This window comes from Megascapheus bottae, chromosome 2 (genome assembly GCF_031878675.1).
Source record: "Megascapheus bottae isolate mThoBot1 chromosome 2, mThoBot2.hap1, whole genome shotgun sequence".
Lineage (NCBI taxonomy): Eukaryota > Metazoa > Chordata > Mammalia > Rodentia > Geomyidae > Megascapheus > Megascapheus bottae.
The window spans coordinates 78,322,000-78,345,068 of NC_143510.1; the positions used below are offsets into that span (position 1 = coordinate 78,322,000).

The window sequence follows — 23,069 nt, forward strand, 5'->3', positions numbered from 1 at the left end:
ACATGAAAAAGTTGAACATGAAGACATTTTTAGGAGGTGCATGACATGTCCCCCAGGACAGAGGACTCGATGGGGAGCTAATGCTGTAGAATCAGGTGATTCTGGTTGCACAGGGCTTGAACATCAAGATCAGTGATTTGAACTTCATCCTTAAAGCCAGGGGAATCCACTGAATATTTTTGAAAAGGGTAGGACTGGGACAAGTGTGTTGCAGAAAGAATAATCAGGCTTCAGTGAACATAGTAGGCTCCCAAATATTTGTTATGTGACTGGACCCTGGCAAGACACATGTAAAGCTTGCTAAAGCAGGAGCACCAGAAATCCAGAAAGAAAACTCACAGTGACTCCAGAAGATGTGTGTCCCATAGAACGAGATCACCCTCTGAAGCCTAGCAAGTCCCTGGTTTCAAGGCCTCCTAGTAATCCAGCAATATGGCAGCTCTTCTGTCTTCCTCTACAGCACACACATCTGATTGTGCAGTGGTTGCTATAGTATGACCCATAAGTAGATGAAAAGAGCCTAAATATAAGACTGCATGACACAATTGATACACCCCAGTCCTGGCACAGCTCTTCCTTCACAGTGGCTGGACCAGCTAGGATGCGAAAAGCAACAAACAGCAAAACCATGGGAGCTTTTGCTTATTATTGCAATCTCACAGGCAGAGTAGCTTCCAGATTAGTTGATCTAGAAGCTCAATGGAGTGGAAGAGCCAGATCTTTTTCTCTCCTCTGATGCCATCCATGGCGACCTGACTCTGGCTAGATGTCAACAGGTGTGACACTGTGTCTACCCATTTAGGTCAAGGAGGAGAGGGAGAAAGACAGCTTCCTATTGTTGTCAGGGCAGAGAACACTTTGCCAGAAACCTAATATAAATCTCTTCTCTGTCCCAATGACTTAAATTACTATCTCAGCCTTTTTGTTGTTGTTGTTGCTGGTCATGGGGCTTGAACTCAAGGCCTAGGCACTGTCCTTGAGCCTTTTCTGCTCAAGACTAGCAGTACTCTACCACTTTGAGCCACTATGGTACCCCCGGTTTTCTGGTGGTCAATTGGAGATAATGGTCTCAGATTTTCCTGCCTGTACTGGCTTCAAACCACTATCCAAGTAGGGTTACAGGCATGAGCCACCAGTCTGGTTCAGCTCTTTCTTGAACTAGGATGAAACACACACAAAAAACCCCAGGACCATCTTTACTCAGACCCACACTTCCCACAATTCAAATGGTCTCAAATTTTTCTTTCTCTCTTTTTTTCCTTTGGTGGGGGGAAGTGAATTTTCAGTGTTCACATTTAATAAACTAGTACTTTAACACAGGTAAAAAAAGGACAAAATTATTTAACTGCACATGAAATAACATGTTTAATAAAAGTGGCCAAAATGAACATACTGTTGATGAGATAGCTATACTATTTAAGCTGCCCTGGGAACAAGATGGTAAAGTAGTAGGAAAGAGATCTTTTTTTTTTCTCTTATCTAACAGTTACAGATCATGCCAAATCACATTCATGCCCAAACTAGGTGTGGCTTTTGGCTTGCTTTGGTTACCAAGATATCAACAGATATGGCACAGCAAAAACGACGATGAGTCTTTGTTGGGGGTTACACCTTCCCCATCTAACAAGAGACATCTGGAGAAGCCCAGGTAAGTTCTGCTCCCCCAAGAGAGCTGATGTGTCCAATTCCTAGCCTGATACTCAGCACAAACAAGAAAGAGAATACACTGGATCCATCAAATTTCCTAAAATGCATTATCAGTTGGGGATTATATCTTTCAGAAACCCAATGACCTACCTTTAAAATAGCCTTCCTTAAAGAGCTCTTAACCTTTAAGCCAAGCATGATAGAGCACACTCGTAATCCCAGCACTTGTGAGGCTGAAGCTCGCATTCAAGGCTAACATGGGTTAGTATGAGACTCTGTTTCCAAAAACATCCAACAGAAATCCCAAGGACTTGAATTGTAGGTCAGGTGGTGGAAATACTTACTGGGCTCTGAGGTCAAACCTCAGCTTGTCAACAAAAATCAAAATCCCCAAGACTTTGTTCAGAAAGTGACAAGACCATTAGTATATATAGTTTATTTCATATTTACTTTCAAGATAGGTCATGTAAATTAGTAACAGAGCAGTATAGACAACCTCAATGACCAAGAGTCATCGGGTCCCAAAGGACTGTAAGGGAAGGAAATCTAGCATTTTCCAAAGTGAAGGGAACCATTTGCTAGGGCTTAGGAGCCCAAATGCACCCAGGGTAAGAATGAATCATCTCCATTTATGAGTATTCATAGTCAGCAAAGGCCAGCACCAAGAACTACCTTTAGATAAACAAGTTCCTCTGCCCATGTTTCAGCTTTGTGAATTGCTGTCCCCAGTGTTTCTCATTTGGGTGAAAGTCTTCACCTTTCCTGTGGACAAGGTACATGCTAAAGGGTGAAGATTTGATTGTGAAATGTACTGTTGGGCCCATCCTAGGCTGTGAGCAGTAAGCAAAAATGTCTGTCCTTTGGTTGATCTGTTGCAGTCTTTGGTTTTGGCTTCCTGCACAGGGAGTGCTTTGTCATGCTTGTGTACTTTCAGCCTTGGGAGGCTTACAGGTCATGTGACTCATTCTTCTCCTGAACAATTATGCTTGAGCCTACCCATAGGATCCTTTGTCTTGGGCAATGTATTGCAGAGCCCTCACTGACCTGTGTCAAAATAGTTTCAAAGATTACCATTACAGGGAAGGAACTGGCCAATCCCATACTGAAATTGAACTCTGGATCTTGCACTCTGGTTTATCTATTTGGCTTCAGGCTGGTGTTCTATCACGTAAGCCACATCTCCACTTCTGCTTTTTGCTGGTTAGTTGGAGAAGAGTCTCTTGGATGTGGGTGCCTAGGCTATGTTCAGCTGGAGATGTGTAAATCTCAGCTTCCAGAGTAGATAGCATTGCAGACTTGAACCAGCAACCCAGCTTTCAAATATCAATCTTTCTATTCATGCTCCTTTCCACATAATGCTTTTTTTGTGAGTTTTAAGTATTGCTATATTTAAATACCTCTATTCATTCCTGTGATTCCATTGTATTATGACTTTGCAGCTATTGATAAAGGCATATATAAGGAACAAATGTTCTATTAGGACATAGCATAATTGGCCAAAGAAAGTCAACTAGCAAAAGAATTTTTTTTTTTAAGCCAGATTCTGGTAGCTCACATCTGTCATCCTAGTTACACAGAAGGCTGAGAGCTGAAGATCACAGTTTGAAGCCAGCCTGGCAGGAAAGTCTGTGAGACTCTTACCTTCAGTTAATCAGCCAAAGGCTGGTAGTGAAGCTGTGGCTCAAATAGTAGAGTATTATCCTTGAGCAAAAGTACTCAGTGTCAGTGGCCAGACCCTGAGTTCAAGCCCTAGAATCAGCACCAAAACAAACAAACAAACAAACAAAAAGACCAAGTAAAGTAAACAAAAGAAATCATAAGGTTCACAGAATTCAATGTGTTTTTTTTTTAGAGATGAATGCTAATAACCTACTGCCACCTATGAAGTGGATTGTCTTATACTAAGAGGAAAAAAGCAATAGATCAATGGGAGGGTGACTACTAAGAATGGGTGGCCTGATAATACCAAGAAATAAAGAAAACTCCTCTAACTTAGAGATACTCTGTAACCCTCATAACAACAAGAATCCAGTGCTGGATTTGCCACCAACCTAACCAAAACAGGTTTTAGAGAAGTTGTGTTACATAGATGGCTGTCCCCACGCCTCTCTTTCAGCACAGTATTGTTCTGGAATCAGCTAAGTAACTATCTGATCTGCTAATCCAGGACAAAAAGTTCACTACAGGTCTTCAGACTCTGGGATTTTGATGGATTTCTTGCGTAGGGATTCCAAGGAGAAGGCAGTTGGAGAAACAGGTCTTGATTCTGGAATATGCTCCATTCTGTACTTTTCAATGTATGGTTCAGCCACTTGCCAAACCTAAAGATCAAGGAAAGAAGAGAGTTGAAAGAGCCACAACTTTATTTCTCTGTCCTATCAAACATGGACTTCACCCTAAGTGAAAACATCTTTTTCATCTGATTAAACACATAGTGACAGTTTGCTTGTTTTTATTTGAAGCCATTTGACACATGGTGTGTCAACAACTAGCTGGGTGCACGAAAGGCTTTTAAAAACACAAAGTTCATGGGGGTGGAATGTGGTACAGTGGCAGAGCACTTGCATAGCACGCACAAAGCTTTGGGATCAATCTTCAGAAGTGCCAAAAAAAAAAAAAAAACAAATAAGGTGTGTCAGCTGGTGTGGTAGTGCATGGGGATAATCTCTGCTACTCTGCTATTAGGTAGCCTCAAGATGGAAGGAGTGCAACTTTGAGGCCAACCTGGGCAACTCAAGGACTCTGTCTCAGAATAAATATTTTACAAAAGGGAAGAAGATGCTGTGGTAGAGTGCTTGCCTACTGTGACGGTCCAAATCTCCTCTAAGGTGTATTGTTTTTTTCTTCCAAAGCAAAAAAAAGCAAATGCACCAGAAACAGAACCTAGAAGATTCTCAGTGTGCACAGAGCTAAGGGTGCTCGGTTCAAAGGTGCGATATGATGGTGTGCTTTCTGAAGCAAGCCTTGACTGATGCAAGGGAACTGGCTGGATTTCCCCAGGGCTCTATATCCGTCCATAAGGACTCTGTACACATGAGTGATTGCCTCTTGCTGCTGAAGTATGACCTGTGTTCTAGCCCTGTATGTCCTGCCTGGGATAAATCACAATCTCCCAGCAATTATTTACCCCATCCCACACCTACCAAATTCAAAGCTGTGTTCTCACAAGGCGCCCAGCAGATTCACAAACACTCCTCAAGAATGTGTCCTCAAATCTTCATTTTGTATTGCTTTGTTTCCCCCCCCCTTCTACCCATCAATCTATTTTATTTCAGGCCTAATATCTTCTTAAATGAAGGATTAAAGTTGCTTGATTTTCCTGCTGGCTCCTGACAGCCAAGGAACTCCCAGAGTTCCTCAGAAACTGTATGTTCTGACAAGCTAGCTCTTCCCACACCTTTCTACTACTCCCAGAGTTTGGCAGCCGACAAGTATCTTTTTTTCAACCGTGGAAGAGTGTGCTTAGAAGCAACAGATGTTAAGAGCAAAGAGAAAATGGTTCCCCTTGAGCAGAGCAACATTCTTCAGAAGGATGAGATTTGAGGACCATGATTCAAAGTCAGCCCGGGCCGAAGAGTCTGTGAGACTTTTATCTCTAGTTAACTAGCAAAAACCTGGATGTGGAGCTGTGGCTCAAATAGTAGAGCACTAGCCTTGAGGGGAAAAAAAAAAAAAGCTCAGGGTCAGTGCTGGGGGGGAGGGGGAAATCAAATATTTTAGAGAGCATGATAGGAATTATTTGAAAGGTTTAAAGCACACATGTGCATACACAAAATACAGAAGATACTTTATCTTTTCATAGCATACAATATGCATTGTATGAACCAAATAATGAACCAGCATACTAGGTACATGTATTATTCAGCTAACTCTATGCTATGAAATCAGAAGAAAACTCATATCTCACCTAACTAGACAGGGGCAGGCTACAGTAGAATTCATTCATTCATTCATTCATTCATTCATTGTCTCTCCAAGAATGACTGTTCCTAAATTCCAGCTACAATTCATTTCAACTTCTAACCCCTAGGTAGGCAGATAGATTTCTTAGTCACTTTGCATTTGCACCTTTGCGTTCCCTTCCAGGAGACAACGGACTGTGGCAGCATTTCTCCATCTGATTCCCACTTAGATTTCCCATAACAACCCCAAACTAAGAACCAAACAAGTAGCCATCTTGCCTTCTGCTCAAGGAGCAGCCTGTGTGCTGCCTCAATGTCCGGGGCCATGAAGCGATCTTTAATCCAGGGTCTATGAAAAAAATATAATAATCAATCAGCTGAACACTGAGCTGTGCCAAGGTTCTTGGTTCTGATACGCTGTGACGCCCAGGGATCTGTTGACTTTACCTTACAACAGAACGCACCAGGTCGTAGACCTTCTCCAGTGGAGTGGTTGTTTTCAGGGGACGTAGAAACTCGATGCCCTGGCAGGCTGCGAGAAGTTCAATGGCCAACACTAAAACAAAAATGACCAGTCAGTAGTGGATTAAAGTCTGACTTCATGCTTGAGGGACAGAAATCACCCAAAGTTGCAGCCATCATTTGCCAACCAACAGATGGGCTAGGCTTGTTCTCTACTGGTAGAATAAAGATGACTTGGTATCAGTTATCCAGGCTGCCCTTTGGATCTGCCTTTAATGCTAAGAAAGAGAAAATGGAAACATTTGCCATGAAAGAGTACCAGGCTCCTTAAGCACCTAGTTTACTATTCTTTAGGCTACCCCAGCAAAGTCCTCCAGTTCCTCCCACTCAGCTCCTCCAGTCAAGGTCTCCTGGCAGTTTGTACATATGAGTATGGAAGGAAGTCAGCTCAGTCCTGGAGCCCCAGCCCTCTTAAGGTACTTTCTTGCTCATAATTTCCAACTCTGCATACATTAAGTGAGGGCATTGCAGATATACAATGGATTCTTCATCCTCTCCTAGTGTGACTTTTGTACTCACAGAATTCATAATAGAATTCATAATGTGCTTCATGGATTGAAAGACAAGAGGTCAAATAATTTTATGCTTTTATTTGAGTTCACCACAGATATGGTCTAATCAACTTGAAGTTTCTAAAACATTTCCTTGCAAATAATTGAATCCAGAGTGGTTCAATCTTGTATTATGCATTTAAGTCACAGAGATTGCATACTGAGATAAATGGGACAGGAGCATGGAGGTGTGATGAAGCATCAAACAGGGGGATTTAGACCAATCACCTTAGATTAAACCCCAGCACTGGTATTAAATCTTTATGGAACTTGACATTACAGAACCTGTGCTTTGGGTATCTGATCTACAAAATGGGACAATGGCCCATACATTCTAGGGTTATGGTGCAGAGTAAATGAATTATAGGGCTGCCCACAGAAAATTCTCAATGTGTTAGTAATATGTTGCAACCTCAAAAGAAAGGCAATCTGACAGATTATGTCAGAGACAGAAAAGACTGATATGTAAATATCTACAAGAGAAACAGAAAATCCCCAGGTTATCACCTTTGTGACATTTTGCTATCCGTGACCAGAAGTTTCCCTAAACTCCCTAAGCTCATCCACTTGCACTCAAAAACTGCACGTTTCATTGTTATGAATTCAAACGGTTCACTGCATTTTTATTTAGCTGGATTTTTTTAATGTGGCTTTTATTTCAAAATAAGCTAATAACTTGCTCCCCAATAGCCACTTCAACCATCCAAGATTTTTTTGTTTTGTTTTTTTGCTTTTTGGTAGTAATGGGGTTTTAACTCAGGGTCCTTGCACTTGCCATGCAGATGCTCTACCACCTAAGCCAATCACCCAGTCCCTAAGATAGATTTTTTTGTTGTTGTTGTTGTTGGTTTTTTTTGTGGGTCATGGGGCTTCAACTCAGCCTGGGTGCTGTCCCTGAGCTCTTCAGATCAAGGCTTGAGCCAAGCCCCACTTTCTGTTTTCTAGAGGTTAATTGAAGAGTCTCAGGTCCTTGTGTGCCCAGGCTGGCTTTGAACCTTGATCCTCAGATTTTAGCCTCCTGAGTAGTTAGGATTACAGGCATGAGCCACTGCACCTGGCTCCTAAGGTATTTTTTTAATTATTATTTTTATCCTTTTTTTTATTGGTTTTATTTATTTATTTATTTATTTTTATTTTCCAGTCCTGGGCTTGGGCTCAGGGCCTGAGCACTGTCCCTGGATTTTCTCAAGGCTAGGGCTCTACCACTTGAGCCACAAAAGCCACTTGGCTTTTTGCTATGTATGTGGTACCGAGGAATCGAACTCGGGTCTTCATGCATGCTACGCTAGCACTCTACCACTAGGCCAAACTCCCGGCCCCTAAGGCATTTTTTAATGCATTGAAAATATCCAAAGAATTATGAAACATCTTTCCCCTTATAAAAGTAATGTTTTTCATCTTAACAGCATAATTCCCATGAAATAACTATCCCAAGCAAATAAATAATATTCCTACTTAGAGATGCTGCAAATGCACAATCTACTTAGATACACTATAAATATATTCCCAAGTTCTCCCCAGGTTCTAGAATTTGGATTCTATTTATTTTATCTCCTCTGAGGCTAATTTATAACTGTGCTTTGTCTGAGCTTTTGGATACCTGTCCTCAATTTATTTTGTGCCACTCACTTCCTTTTCCTTGCAAAACTAGTAGTGTGTGTGTGTGTGTGTGTGTGTGTGTGTGTGTGTGTGTGTGTTGTTCAGGGCTTGAATCCTGATTTGATCCAACCCACTACAAAGAACTCAATGTGGAATTTTGTTGGGTGCGGTAATGAAGCCCTGATAGAGAGGATAGAAAGGTAAATAGGAATAAAATGATAGATATTGGGGGTTAGACTGCAAATAATTTGGGAGGAATAAGAGAAAATATGGAGAAAAGTGAATTAGGATGAGGTATGGGGGGTTCCTGGAACTCTACTCCCCAATTCTCATTAAAAAGTAAAAGGAGGGCCAGGAGTTTGGCCTAGTGGTAGAGTGCTTGCCTAGCATGCATGAAGACCTGGGTTTGAGTCCTTGGTACCAAATACATAGAAAAAGCCAGAAATGGTGCTGTGGCTCAAGTGGCAGAGTGCTAGCCTTGAGGAAAAAGCCCAAGAACAGTGCTCAAGCTCTGAGTTCAAGCCCCAAGACTGGCAAAAAAAAAAAAAAAAAAAAAAAAGGAAAAGGGGAAAAAACCAAGGCAGGAAAGTTTGCCAGTTCAGCGTTTGATAGTTCCTGATTGTAAATCCTCAGCACACATCAGAATGGCCTGGAAGGCTTTTGAGACAGCGTGCTCCCCTCCCCTCCCTAAGGCTTCTGGCTCAGCGGACTTGGAAGTCTAAGAACCTGTATTTTGAGTTCCCCGGGTGATGCTGGTGCTGCCTTTGGGGTTTCCTCTTAGAGAAAGAGGGAGATCCGCCATCCCCAGCGCGCTGGGATTACCTTGCTCTGCGTGCTCCACCACTCTGAGGGCCTTCCTGGCTGCCCACCCTCCCATGGAGACGTGGTCCTCTGTGGCAGCGCTGGTGGAGAGTGAGTCCACAGATGAGGGGTGGCACAGGGCCTTGCTCTCGGAAACTGCAGGAGACCAGAGCAAGTGAGGGAACACTGTGGGCTCAACCAACATTCCCAGCTTCTTTCTGTCCAGGAGCTCTAGGCTGTGACCCAAGCACCCTTTCCTTTGGGGAGAAGGAAGCAGGCACATCTCCCTCCCTCTCTGCCTGATAAGAAGGGCTGCAATGTTCAATGGGCTCCAGGGTAAACCAGGGAAGAGGATGTGAAGTCCTCTGGTTATAAGCAGAAGACATTAGACACATTCAGCGTTGGGGGGCATGGGAAGTCAGGACCAACTTGCTCATGTCCGCGGGAGGGATGGGATTTGAATTTGGGTGTGACATTTGAGGACTGAGGCCAAAACTACAGTTTTTTGGAGGGCAAGACTTAGCAATTCAGACTGTTCAGCACAAACTGGTGTTTCAGGTTGAAGCCAGGGCTTGTGATGACCAGAGATCCCCCTAGAAGATGAGGGGGTCTCCTGCACCGAGGCCTTTCAGATTTGACTGTGTATATCAAGGTGTTGAGTATCTTCTTGTACTGCCTTACTGAACTTGGGCTGTGGCCTGGGATCCGGTCATTCCATTAAGCTCCCAGGTCGAAGACCGAGGACTTCAAGTAGCAAGGATGCTGGAATAACCAACTCTCCTCAGCTTCAGAAGTCTGCAGTGTTCACACTCATACGTCTTTTCTCCATTTTCATCAACCTTGGGCTCCACTTGGTGCTTTTCTGTGCCATAAGGGACTTGTGTATATACTAGCACAATTAGTTGGCTATGGGTTGTCCAGTATTTTATAAATTCTGTTGTTATCAGTAATGAGTTCTAGAGTTCTAAGATGAGGGTTATAGGGACCAGGACCTTGTAGAGTAAGATGTCTCTCTGGTGAAGGGGTGTTTTAATAAACAAACAAATGTTATATTTCAGTATTAGTACTGAGGGAGGAAAGAGGGTGCAAATAAAAATAGAGAAAAGTAAGATCTTACTCAAAGTCAAAAACCAGACAGGCCTTTAGCTAGACAGCCTTGTGTTGTGGGAGGTGAGAAGGGTCCTTACCCAGGGCCGCAGCTGTGCAGTGGGCTATCATGAACCCAGAGTTGAGCCCACCTTCAGCCACCAGGAAGGCCGGCAGCTCACTGAGGGAAGGATTACAGAGCCTTTCAATTCTTCTCTCACTAATCGCAGCAAGTTCATGGACACCAATGGCCAAGTAGTCCAGGGCCTGAAAGAATGCCTTTGTTTAGTTGGCCTCTATTGGACTGAATGTTCAGGATCAGGAGCAATTTTGAAAGGCTTACTTTGGCTGGGTATTCACCATGGAAGTTTCCTCCAGAAATTGTTTCTCCTCTACTGGCAAAGACCATCTTTCAAAACAGGTTAAGGCTTGAGCAATAACGCTTCCCGTTCACTTGGAGTGTAACACCCTGCCCCTCCTGCTTATTGTTAAAAATGAAGTGACATTCCTGGTACAGACGTGGGGCAAAGGGAGAGGCATGGGTCTTTCCCTAAGCAGTTGTCAGAACAAAGGAGCCAAAAAGCAAAAACAAAAATTAACAGTTAACTAGTACACCCAAATGGAGATGGAAGGAGCACAGAACGCACATTCGTGTTTACTCTTCAGATAAGTGACCCCCAAGTACCTTCACTCCACAAACCTGGGGGTTAGCGCACAAACAGAGGGCAACAACCCACCAGGCTCTTTGCAGTCACATTTGTGACTCCACCTGCCAACCTCAGCAGTGGGCCAACATCTTCCCAAATCACCTCAACTAATGTGGGAGATGTTTTCTTTCATCTCCCATGGGTCACTTTTGAAAGCATCACATGCTGGATTCAGAACTCCAGAGCTCATTTGTAGGTCTGCTTATCACTTACTACTTCTGGTCTGATGACATGTACTTAGCCTAAGCTTCTGAGACTAACTCGTTTACCTATGAAATGAAAAAAAGAGAACTGAGATGCAAAAAAAGATTGCCTTCCAAACCCCAATGTGATCAGCTGCAATTGTATCACGACTGATGATGCTCAAAGGATACAGGATTGTCTGTTGCACTATTCAGTTCTGTGGTAATGATATCCTTCACAAATGCTATTGTGTCATTCACCACCCCATGGACCTAAAACACAGCCCAAATAAAGATATATGACAAGTTCATTCTAGTAAGGATGACAGCATTCTTGGGAGGCAACACCTTCAGCCTTTCTCCAGGAAATGCTTTGCACTTGGAAGTTTTATGTTTGAACTGAACTTGGAAAAGAACCATTGTTGGTTTTCTTAGTTCCTGTTTTTACCTGTGGACAGCAGCGCAAGGTGTATGCGTCCTGAACACGATCGCAGAACCGGTGGCTCTCTGTGGAACAGATGCGAAGAGATGGAACAAATTACCAATATTCCCATGGAACACAGAAGCAAATAAACTCATTCAGATAAACATGACCAGACCTGCAATTTCTGATGGGTGGTGATCTGAGTCCAAGAGTGACCGGAACCGAAAAGCAACTTCGATTTGCCCACGATGAGGGCGAACGGCGTGAATGTCTAGAATTGAGGAAGGGCAGAAAGGTCAGAGAAATCCTGATGGTAGAGTGAACTACTGTTAGAAGACCACCCCGGTTCTGAAACAGACTTCAAAAGGCTCAGGGGTCCCTAACCCACCACTCAGAATTGAAACTTGATTCTTTCTGCTTCAGCTATCTGAGTGCAAACGGTGTGTTTAATGCATTAGGACTTGAACTTGAGATATTGGGCCCTTGAAGGAACTGGACTGAGGCTAGCCAGGACTTCAACTAGTGACCTAATTAAATTCTTTTTTTGTAGGTCATGGGCCTTGAACAGCCTGGGCGCTGTCCCTGAGCACTTCAGCTCAAGGCTACCACCCTACCCTTGAGCCAAGCCCTACTTCCCATTTCCTAGAGATTAATTAAAGAGTCACGGGTAATTTTGTGCCCTGGCTGGCTTTTAACATTGATCCTCAGATCTCATCCTTCTGAGTAGCTAGGATTACAGGTGTGAGCCACTGCGCCTGGCTATTAAATTATTATTTTTTGTGTGTGTGCCAGTCCTGGGCTTGAGCTCAGGGACTGAGCGCTGTCCTTGGACTTTCTCAAGGCTAGAGCTCTACCACTTGAGCCTCAGCACCACTTCTGGCTTTTTTCTATGTATGTGGTACCAAGGAATTGAACCCAGGTCTGCATGCATGCTAGGCAAGACCTCTACCACTAGGCCAAACTCCTGGCCCTATTAAATTCATTTTTGAACAGCTTTCTACCCTACTTCTTACAGTACTGAGTCGGAAACTCGCTTCTTAATAAGCTACCTTTTCCGCCAGCTTTCTAATCAGGACAATTCTAATTCTACTCTAGGCTTCAGGTCCTGCAAAGAGACTTCTAAAACAGTGCTGAATTGGATAGGACCAGATTGCTCAGTGTTCTGTAGCAGGTCACCTTCTTTTCAAGGTCTCACTGGATAGATGTCTGTCACATGGCTGTGGGCAGGATACGGTGTGGTAGAACTGAGATGAAGCTGTATCGGTACTGGGCAATCCAATCCTGGGCTGTCTCTTTCTTCTCTACCACCTACCCTTGCCACGAGCACTCTGTGCCTAAGGACGTCAATCACCTGCCTGCCAACTCTGGATAAATGTACAAATGAACAGAAGCCTGGGGCTGACCCGTATCGAAGGCTTTGGTGGTGCCCTTCAGCACCTCAAGGGTCAGGGCTGCTACGATGTCAGCCTGCCGGGCGATGGCACTGGCTCTCTCCACAGCTTCGCAGCCCAGGGAGGTGATCATCTGCGTCCCGTTGATTAATGCCAGGCCCTTCAGGGAGGGAGAGAAACATTGTCTACCGTATTTGTTGTAATTAACCTTTCTACCAGTGGATTTCATGCCCTTTGCTTTTGTAAGAGACCAGCCATTCAGCTGAACTGTGGGTAGCCTGTTTTCTCAAGTACGGGGCAATGGAAGCGTGTGAGGAACACAGGCCATGAGGATAGAGTCACTGGTATAGATCTGGGAAATGCATTACTTGAAGGCTGTTTCTGTTCTCAGGGCAGCAGATTACACATGCAATCGTTAATTATTCTATTGCTTTTCTTCTTTACCTTCTTCCTGCAGTACACAAGATATTCTAAAACAATCTGGTCAAAACCTTGTGGCTTGGAGCTTTTTCTTTTTGTTTTCCTTGTGTGTTGGTTCTGGGGCTTAAACTTCGCCTGGGTACTGTTCTTTAGCTTTTGCACTTAATGCTTATGTTCTACTGCTTGAGCCACAATTCTACTGTCTTTTTGCTGGCTAGTTAGAGATGAGTCTCATAAACTTTGCTGCTCAAATTGGCTTCAAAGTATGATCCTCAGATCTCAGCCTCTTGAATAGCTCGGATGATGAACCACTGACGCTCGCTTGCTTGGGGCTCTTAATGGCCCTCAAGCTGAGAATATCTTGCTGAGTTCCTCAGAAAATTGGGTTGGAAGATTCAATTGCTAAGAGAACCCCTAATCACTTGTGCCATGAAGAACCTTTGAAATGCTCAAGGAAAGGGCCCTTTGTTCAGTGAGCAACTTTTAATAAACATCTAATCACAGTGTGTGTGTGTGTGTGTGTGTGTCCACCCTTTCTGCCTTAAAGTCACATCTGTGTCAAAAACATAGTAAGACTGTTGAGAATGAAAAAAGTGAGTGAATAAAGACTTGAAAATGTACGAAATTTTCCTTGAATCTCTTTACCTCTTTTGGTTTTAAAACAACTGGTTTCAATCCATGAGCTTCAAGGACCTGTAGAATGATTTTTTAAAAAAAATATGCAAAAATTAGTATCAAGTATAATACCAACCCATTTCTGATTCCTGGAGCATTTAATAAAAGATTTTCAAGGCTAAAGGGGCCATCTTATAAAAGATTAGAACTTCATACATTGATTCTGGTCATTTCCTAAAATCAGAAAGCATATGCAGTTTTCAAATAACAATTGGCCATAATCCAGGGGCTCCATTTTCTACAGAATCAATCTTGGTTTTGAGGTCCTTTACATTCAGTTTCTATTTTGTGACTCACCTTTTTGATTGTTAGTTCCTGGCATACCTGGGGGCTATATTAAGGTGGGGCTTCTGGTTCCCTCTACAGCTTGACTTAGAAAGTCACCCACTCTATCTGCTTTTTCTATCATTGGCAGAACTGTGGACCAGGAGGGATGGGGGTGGGGAGAGGGCTACAGAAACCCCTCTAGTGGATTGAGTCAGAATTCTGGGGGAAAGAAAGAGGCAGTAGTCTTCTTTTGTTTCAAAAGAGGTTTTTTTAAAAAAGAGCCACTATATTAAGGTTCCTCTAGCAAAGAAGGAAAGAGGAGTTACAGCAAGAGAAGGACAGAACCAGTACCTCTTAACTATGTCCATTTCTCATCGGGCATCTGAGAACCATAACTTACCAGTTTCTTTTGGGGTGTTAGGCTGAGGCTGAGGGTGGAAGGAAGGGAGACAGAGTAATTGTATGTTGAATGCTTGAAGATGAAGGAGGTGTGTTGGGCACAAATAGGAAAAAAAAATCACATAAGCTGTTCAGAGAGCCTGAAAGAGGCCCACAACAGACTTGGAGGCAGGGTAAGGAAAATTAAAATTTGCTCACTCGAGGCCCTCTGTCTATCCTAGCCATCAACAACTTCCACATTCTGTACTGGAGAGCCTGGGCCGGCAGTAGAGTGGGATCATATGACAAGACAACTCTTCAGCCACATTAAGTCTGAACTTTATCCTAAGGACAATGGGAAGCACTACAAGTCTCACTCAACCAGAACACCAGCTTGGATTTGCTATTGACTCAGGTCAGTCTGAATGTTATGTGAAGGTGGTTGGAAAAACACTGTCAACAGAGAAAGAATTGAAGTCAGGCTGTATAAGGGAAGGACGACCCACACTCTGTCCCTCTAGAAGTTGATCTGGTCCTTTAACTACTCCTCCCTTGGCCCTCTGCCTCTTTCACTTCTGTTAGACACTATTCTAGCATGCGTCCTGATACTTTAAATGATGCTTTGGGCAGCTCTGATGCAATCTGGAGGTTAAAGAAAACATTGACGTTTCATCGCAACCATATCTTTCTGATTAACTTCCAGAGAGGAACTTGAGGAACCTGCTTTGTAGAGCTGACAGTGTGCATGCTGTCAGGTTAAGACCGGTTCCTAAATCCAGTTTGGATATAGTGTGACACCTCTTCCCAGACATGGTTGCTGGCCTCAAATCAGTTCCTGAGATCAGCACTATCAGTGGTACTTTGTTCACTGAAGAGATACTCAAGTCCTGGAGCTTGCCAGTCAAGTATGCAAGATGATTATCTTGCCTAGTTTGACTTTCAAACTCCAGTTGGCTCACTGATTGTTTAAGGATGCCTCCTCATTGGGATGTTGTGACTGTTGAGAGACATAAAGCAGTACACAGATGTGGGGGCTAGCCTAGGAAAATCACCACCATCTAATGAAGTGTTGTGAAGGTCTTACATATTTCGCATCAGCCCAGCCACTCTTTGGGGACCACATCTTCCCTTCTCCAATTAACCCAAGGGCCAGATGAGCAAGTGGGGCAAGGTCTCCACTGGCACCAACAGTTCCTTTCTCTGGAACATACGACAGGCAGGAGGCTGTGAGAGAAGTAGATACGAATTACGTGAAAATTGCTATGTCACTGTGGTTATCTTTGCTTTGAAATCCCCCAGCAAAGAATCTAGCATTGCTCGGTGTCATAAATACCCAGGGAAGGACAATTCCTAAAGCATCTCATTGTTTAAAAGTTCTAGCTGAGCTCATGGTAGGAAAGAGAGGGGAGGGCGTGAAGAAGGGAAAGGAGGAGGGAAGGAAGAGAGGAAGGAAGAGGAAAGAAGGATGGGAGGGAGGGAAGGAGAGAGGAAACTAAGAAAGAAAAGGAGGGAAGGTAGGAGGCAGGAAGGAAGGAGGGAGGAAGAGAGGAAGGAAGGAAAGGAAGAAAGGTGGGAGGGAGTAAGGGAAGGAGGGAGGAAGGGAGGGAGGGAGGGAGGGAGGGAGGAAAGTAGGAGAGCCAGAAAGAAAGATAGCCTCCCCTTTTCAGTAGCAAAGATTTCATGGCTGCACTGTGACTAATACTTTCACTTGTAGAAATTCTATGCTCCTCAAGACATAGACAGGAACCTGTTGATGCTCCTTACAGCTTGAAATGGAATTGAGGGCCCTTTGTGTGACCCTGTCATATGATTTGGTCATTAGCAAATGTCTGAAAGCATGTAAATATCGACCCTTTAAAAGTAATGTGAAGTCCTTAGGAAGAACATGGCACACCAAAGTGCTAACATCAGTTCTCTGAGGTGTTGCATTCATAGACAATTTGGTCTCATTATTGTTGTTATTATTTTTGCCAGTCAATCAGCCAGTCACCCATCACTACTTTTAAGTGAACTTGCACTGTTCCTAGAATTTCCCCTGGAAAGTTATCCAGATTTTTTCTAAAATAAAATCGGACTCCTGATAGTGGTGTTTTGTTCCTCAACTGTTAAGCAGTGTTTGTTAGTAGTCTGGGCATGGTGGCATACACCTTGTAAGAACCAGCTCTTAGAAAGTGGAATAGGAGAACAGAAAGGTTGAAAGTTTGAGGCCAGTCTGGGGTACATAGTAGGATTTATCAATAAAGTAGTAGTAGTATTAATAGTGATGGCTATGATGATGGTGGTGATGGTGATGATGATGACGATGATGACACTGATGATGATGGTGGTGGTGGTGGTGATGGTTTGAGTAGTATAAAGCCACTTTATTTATGCACGGGCCAGCTTCCAGATCACAGTTAACTTTGGGGTGTTCTCAGCATCATAGGGAATGTACACTCATTCCCTATTCACAGTCACAGTCACAGGCTGGAGATGTAACATCTGGGATTATAGAAGGCTTACAGGACAGACTGGGTTGCGGTGGTTAGCACAGCTCTGTGTAGACTGCAAGCTATGTTCTGACTTCTCTTCACTGGTTGGCCAATCACATGTATAAGTCATGTGTGTGCCTATGTGTGTGGGGGGGGCTTGAATAGTTGTCCCTGAGTTTTTCTCCTCAAGGCTAGTGTTCTACCGCTTTGAGCCACAGTGTCACTTATGGTTTTCTGGTGGTTAATTGGAGATAAGAGTATCATAAAGTTTCCTGCCTGGGCTGGCTTTGAACTGTGACCTTCAGATCTCAGCCTCCCGAGTAGCTAGGATTACAGGAGTGAGCCATGTAACTTGTCTGTACTACTGCAAGGCCTTGCTTCTCTTTCCCATGAAGCTTCTGAGCTTTGCTGACCTAGAAATGTTATCCTTATCTATGAAAAACAAACAACAGTGTTTCCCAAGCCTTCCTTATCAATGTCCTCTCCTCTAAGAAGAAAGCTCCACAGAGTTGATTTGCATAATGTCCTATCACAATAATAATTTTATGATTAAATAAATCATGAACCTCTTTATAGTTCTGTTCTCCTTTTGTCAGACTTTGGATTTCAGGGTGTGAGTCTAGCTGGTTCATCAGCTAGCAGGCAGTCAGGCATATGAAACTAGGCTTCAGTATGAATGCTACCCCACAATCATTTCATTCTCCACCTAATGTGGGGGCAATTTCTCTAATCATATATGGGAACCACTGAATGGAAGGTTATGCCTAGGCCTAAACTTAAGAGCAGGCTTAAGGAGTGCTCAATCTAGTTTACTTTTTTTTTTTTGTCTGTCATGGGGCTTGAACTCTGGGCCCTGGGCCCTGTCTCTGAGCTCTTCTGCTCAAGGCTATCACCCTACCCCTTGAGTCACAGCACCACTTCCAATTTTCTAGTGGTTTATTGGACATAAGGGTCTCATGGACTTTAGTCCCTGGGCTGGCTTTGAAACTGAATCCTCAGATCTCAGCCTCCTGAGTAGGTAGGATTATAGGCATGAGTCACCACATGCTTGTTTGGTAGGGGTGGTACTGATGTTTGAAATCAGGGCCTCCTCCTTGCTAGGTATGCCATACCCTCAGCCCTTTTTTGTTTTAGTTGTTTTTCCAGACAGGACCTCACTTCCAGATCTCCTACCACTAACTTTCCCCTCCAATGCCAGCCTGGACTGTGATCTCCTAATTATGCCTCCCACTTGCTGGGATCACAGAAGCTTACAACCATGCTCAGCATTTTTGATGACAGGCTCTTACTAACGTTTTACTCAGGCCTATCTCAAACTTAGATCTTATGATCTCTGCTTCTTGGCTATCTGGAATTACAAGTACATAGCATCATGTCCAGCTCATTCTAGTCTTAAAGATGCCAACTGTTAAAGTGAGGGTACTGTAGGCTAGATAACATTCATAGGAATGTCGACCTTTCATACCCTCAAACCTTCTTCTAGCTTGTCCTCCTTGTCAAACCCAGTATCTACTCATTCCAATTATTTTGTGTTCACATCTCAGTTGATACCTCAATGTCCACATGTCATTCAAGTCTACCTTCTGGGATGTGCCCAGGCTTCGGGGGAAGTCCATTGTCTTACCATTAAATATGTCAATGACTTGGCTGAGGGTCTCGAGGGAAATGCCACTGTATCCTTTGGCTAAGACATTGATCCTTAAAGCCAAAAGCATCCGACACCTCTCAGGGCTGAGTGGTTTTCCAACACCTACAAAACAGGATGGACATTTTTCTTTTCCAAGAAATTCAAATCGTTGGCTACCCTTTGGTTTCGTCCACCCCTCAAACCTTTTCCCAGTACAGCCCAATCTCTAGGTGGCTTTCTACAACTGCTTAGGCATCTCTCTCAGTGGCTTGTCTTGCTTCTCAGAGCCTTACCCATACAAAGGTAAGACCCAGGATTCCTTTCTCCATTCTCCTCCCTAGAATGCTTCAGTGAACCCCCTACCTTCCAGAATACCTTTAGAATAGTGAAGAGATTCCCCTGGGCTTAATGGAACCTGAGCCTTGACAGGTTTCCCCATTCACCTGGTTAATCCTTAATCTTTCCCCCTATACTTCCTTCCCTGAGTGTATCACTCTCTCTACAGGATGGACACATGCTCCTGTGCCAACCCCACCCCTCCACCTGGAAAGGTGGTCCTGCTGATAACATCTGCTTCCCTTCTGGCCCCAGCACTCAGTCTCTGGAATGCACTTGGCACAGTACAGCTGCTGTGGCTGCCACAACAACTCATTGTAATATGCTTTTTCACAGAATCAGACAAGGTCTAGGCGACATCCGCCATTTTGAATCATTTACCTGAAGAATGGGAACGAACTAAGTTGACCTGAAGCTCCCTGGAAGAGAAAGATACAAATCTTGCTTAGAAAACTCTGGCTAAAAAATATTCCCAGCTGGGAGCTGGTGGCTCACACCTGTAATCCTAGCTTTTCAGGAGGCTGAGATCTGAGGATTGCAGTTCAAAGCCAGCCCAGGCACAAAAGTCCACGAGACTCTTATTTCCAATTAACCCCAGAAAACTGCTCAAAGTGGTAGAGTGGTAGCCTTGGATTGAGGAGCTCAGGGGCAGCACCCAGGCCTAGAGTTTAAGCCCCACGACAGAAGAAGAAAAAAATCCCTTAGCTGAAAAGAGGAGAAGCATAGCTAAATCTTTGGGCAGCCAGCCAATCTGTTTTCATTACCAATTCAGATATAAGTGAACCCAAGCCTTTCCCTAGACATCTGTTAACTGGCTGAGCACAGGCCAATGACTTGCCGCATTGAACAAAATCTCAAAGCAAAAGAGCTCTGAGACTTGAGTATATGAGTGTTTGAAACTTACTGTAGCTTATTGACAGGAATTACGGTTCTGGCAAATTTCCCAAAACCGGTAGTAATACCATAAACAACTAGAATAAAATAAACAGATAGTCCATGATTAGCTGTGGAAGATTGCATTTGTCTCTTTTATAGACACAAAGAAGTACAAGACACAAGGCGTACAAGATACCTGTCTGCTCTTTGATGATGCTATTTATGACTTCTCTGGATTGTTGTACCTTCTTTTCAGCAGTTGAAGTGAGCTGAGAAAATGTTCATCAGAAGTGAGCACGTGAAAGACTTCCATGTCTGGTGAAAATGGCCCTCTCTCTCCCAATACCTTTATTTTGTAGTGTCCCTTTCCCAAGTTGACTAGGTCTGCGGTGCTCAGACTGTCCCCATCTAAGGCGATATACTACATGAGAAGAGACAATCTCAGTTAGTATGGGTGGCTTCACTGCTCATCAGCCTCCAGAAGAATCTAAGTTGACCCTTGATTTTATTATGGTTGTAAAATACAACTGTGTTAACAGAAACAGACAGCTTGCTGAAGAGGGATGCTACACGGGAAAAGTTAGCAATGCAGATACTCAGTGCCATTCCCAGCTCCCATTCTCTGTGACTCAGGATGAGGCCCTGGCCTGGAGGGTTGAGTTTCCTTTGAATGTCACTGGCCTTCCTCCTCCCTGTCCCCCTTAAATGGAAATGTGATTCCCCATGAAAAGGAAATGATTTGCCACATACCTTTTCAGGCTCTCGATATTTGCTGTACCTGAAGCCAGGTAAAGGAAAATTCTGGTAATGTGGACAAGCCCCACAAAGGTAAGTAGAGTCCCTAGAGCTGACCCAAAAGGCTGCAGGAAAGGATACAGATAAACTCCTTCTGGCTGTGAGGGAATGAAGTCAGGGGACATTGCATCTCCTTCTATGACTGAAATAAGAAGGCAGGAAACAGCTCTTACAATCACAACACAGAGCTCCACATGTGTATTGTGCTGCTAGGTCAAGAAAGGACCCATCTGTCCATTGCCTTTAAATTGTATGGCAATGGATGCTTCATGACTTCCCATGCTTTCCGATGGCCTCAGTATCTTCACAAGGACCCACCCCGGAAGAGACCTGGTCAGGCACCGATGGTCAATACCTGTAATCCTAGCTACTCAAGGGGCTGAGACCTAGGAATTGCAGTTTGAAGCCAGCCCAGGTAGGAAAGTCCTTGAGAATCTTACTTCTACTTAACCACTAAAAAATAGCTGCAAGTACACTGACGGCTCAAGTGGTGGAGTGCCAGCCTTGAGTGAAAAAAGGATAATGTGCAGGCCCTGAGTTCAAGTCCACTGTTGGCATGCATGTGCTTGTGCACACACAGACACATACAAACACATATGTAGAGACATAGACATGAGTTTAACTGGAAGTTTAAGACCTAGCCTTCACCTCCACTTTCACTGTGCAATGTGGTCTTTTAAGTATGAATTCCTGATACCTCTTGGCTGCTGGTAAAGTCCATGGAAGGACAAATGTTTCTTCAGAGTGACTAGATGATGGCAAAAGGATCTGAATCTGCAATCTTGGGCTCAAGTTTGAACCTACCTTGCCACCTACAGCTGCCTGACTCTGGTAAGTCACCACCTCTGGGTCTGGTGCTCAATTGATGTGAGAACTTGGTATCTAATCTTCTGAAAGAGGAGTGACTGGAGAAGTCCCTCCAGGTCCAAAGAACAAACCAGAGCCATGTCACACCAGTTTATCCCCCTTCCCTGTGGCCACTCACCCACTTCCACAAACTCATTGTCCTCCAGAGCCACCTCCAGCGCATCCTCATTGTCCAGCAAGCCTAGACCTTTGCATCTACGCACGAGGAAGCTCACAACATCCACCGACGAGAAGCCACCATTGTCCGGCTTGTTCTTCATGTAGCGCCGCACGGCCTCCCGGCCTAGCCAGCCCACTGTGAGCTGGGCATCCTGGCAGGGCACAGCTAGCCATTCTCCGCGCACATGCACTGTGTACCTGGGCATGGCTCTTTGGTTGGTGATCCTGCTCCTGCTGTCAATGAGGCCAGCACAACTAGGTGCCTGCTCCTTCCAGACCACAGTCCCAGGAGGGTGAGTTTTTATCCAGATGTGACTGCCTGCGTTGTGGAGGTTAGGAGCGTGAGGGTGGACTTTTCAAAACACACCCCTTCCGTCTCCTTTACTTATTCATGTGCAGGACAAATATTTATGGAGGTTCCAGAGTTGGGGGTGGGGATGTTCTTTTGGCTTTTTGCAGTTGGATTAGGAGAGAAAGAGAAGAAGGGAGTCACCTATCTACCTGCAATCCAGTCCTACCTAGAGTCTCTCACCCTAGAAGGCTCAGCCCTCACTGATATCTGCTGTTGGCCCCCTCTGGCTAAGGCCCCGAATTTCTCCCTCTTGTTTCTGCCCTGACTTTCCTCTATGGAAGGCAGCTTTATAAACACCCTGTCCCAGGGACTTAACCGAAAATCACCCAATTGTCAGTACGCCCTGCTAGCCAATTGTGACACCCAGGAGTGGGAGTTTGGCAATTTTCATTCATTTGTTTATTTCACAAACATGTATTGAGCAACCGCTCCCTGCCACCCCAGAAGTGCTGTTGAAGCTCTTGGTCCACAAAGGAAGACAGACTGCAAAGGCCAGAGATCATTTCCCAATTCAGCGTCATCTGGACCAATGACCTACTAAGGCTTAAAGGATCATTCCTTATTGTCCTTGAGCAAAAAGAGTTATTAGATGGTTTCCATATTCAAAGGTGAAGGAGCTAGTTAACCACCTTAATAATTTGTAGCCAGCCCCTGATAACAAATCCTGGTCCTATGTTTTATTACGGGTTTGACCTTTGGGAAAGTTAGTTGACTGTTCTGGGCCTCTGTTTCCTCATCCGTGAAACTGAGATAACGATAGCACCTATTACAAAGAGCTGCAGGGAGGACAAACTGAATTCACGGGTGGCAAGCCCTTGGCTTTCCCAGCAAGTTGGAAATGCTACAGAAGCATTTGGGATCATTATCACCCAGATTGAACACTTTATCACCTCTGTTTTGTACATATTCTTTCATCATGGTACCTGGATATCCCTAATTCGATTATTCTTCACCAGACAGATACTTCCTGAACCCCGTTCATTTCCAGTAGCATGAAGGAACTTTGCATAGTATGGGAAAAGGACTCCAATAAA

At 44.1% G+C, this 23,069-nt stretch overlaps 1 protein-coding gene across 1 annotated transcript; it reads right to left on the bottom strand.

Moving 5' to 3' along the window:
• Positions 1-1,337: 1,337 nt before the first annotated feature.
• Positions 1,338-22,057, bottom strand: Hal (histidine ammonia-lyase). Its single transcript, XM_090328437.1, has 20 exons — positions 21,643-22,057; positions 20,739-20,799; positions 20,613-20,640; positions 20,209-20,283; positions 20,059-20,131; positions 19,891-19,957; positions 19,368-19,405; positions 18,648-18,773; positions 15,637-15,776; positions 13,878-13,925; positions 12,825-12,972; positions 11,597-11,692; positions 11,446-11,504; positions 11,190-11,270; positions 10,452-10,517; positions 10,210-10,375; positions 9,044-9,178; positions 5,997-6,105; positions 5,829-5,898; positions 1,338-3,968 (listed from the first exon to the last, which is right to left on the bottom strand). Exons 1-20 carry the CDS (start codon positions 21,887-21,889, stop codon positions 3,828-3,830), a joined length of 1,974 nt encoding a protein of 657 aa, XP_090184563.1. The 5' UTR covers positions 21,890-22,057; the 3' UTR covers positions 1,338-3,827.
• Between the last annotated feature and the right edge of the window lie 1,012 nt (positions 22,058-23,069).

Bases quoted from the DNA above. Each gene is read 5' to 3' on its own strand.
- Hal (XM_090328437.1), bottom strand. From the start codon at position 21,889: ATGCCCAGGTACACAGTGCATGTGCGCGGAGAATGGCTAGCTGTGCCC. The intron at 20,641-20,738 runs GTATCCTTTCCT...ACCTGGCTTCAG, and splicing joins CAGCCAGAAGGAGTTTATCT to GTACAGCAAATATCGAGAGC. The intron at 18,774-19,367 runs GTAAATGATTCA...CCTGTTTTGTAG, and splicing joins AGTTCGTTCCCATTCTTCAG to GTGTTGGAAAACCACTCAGC.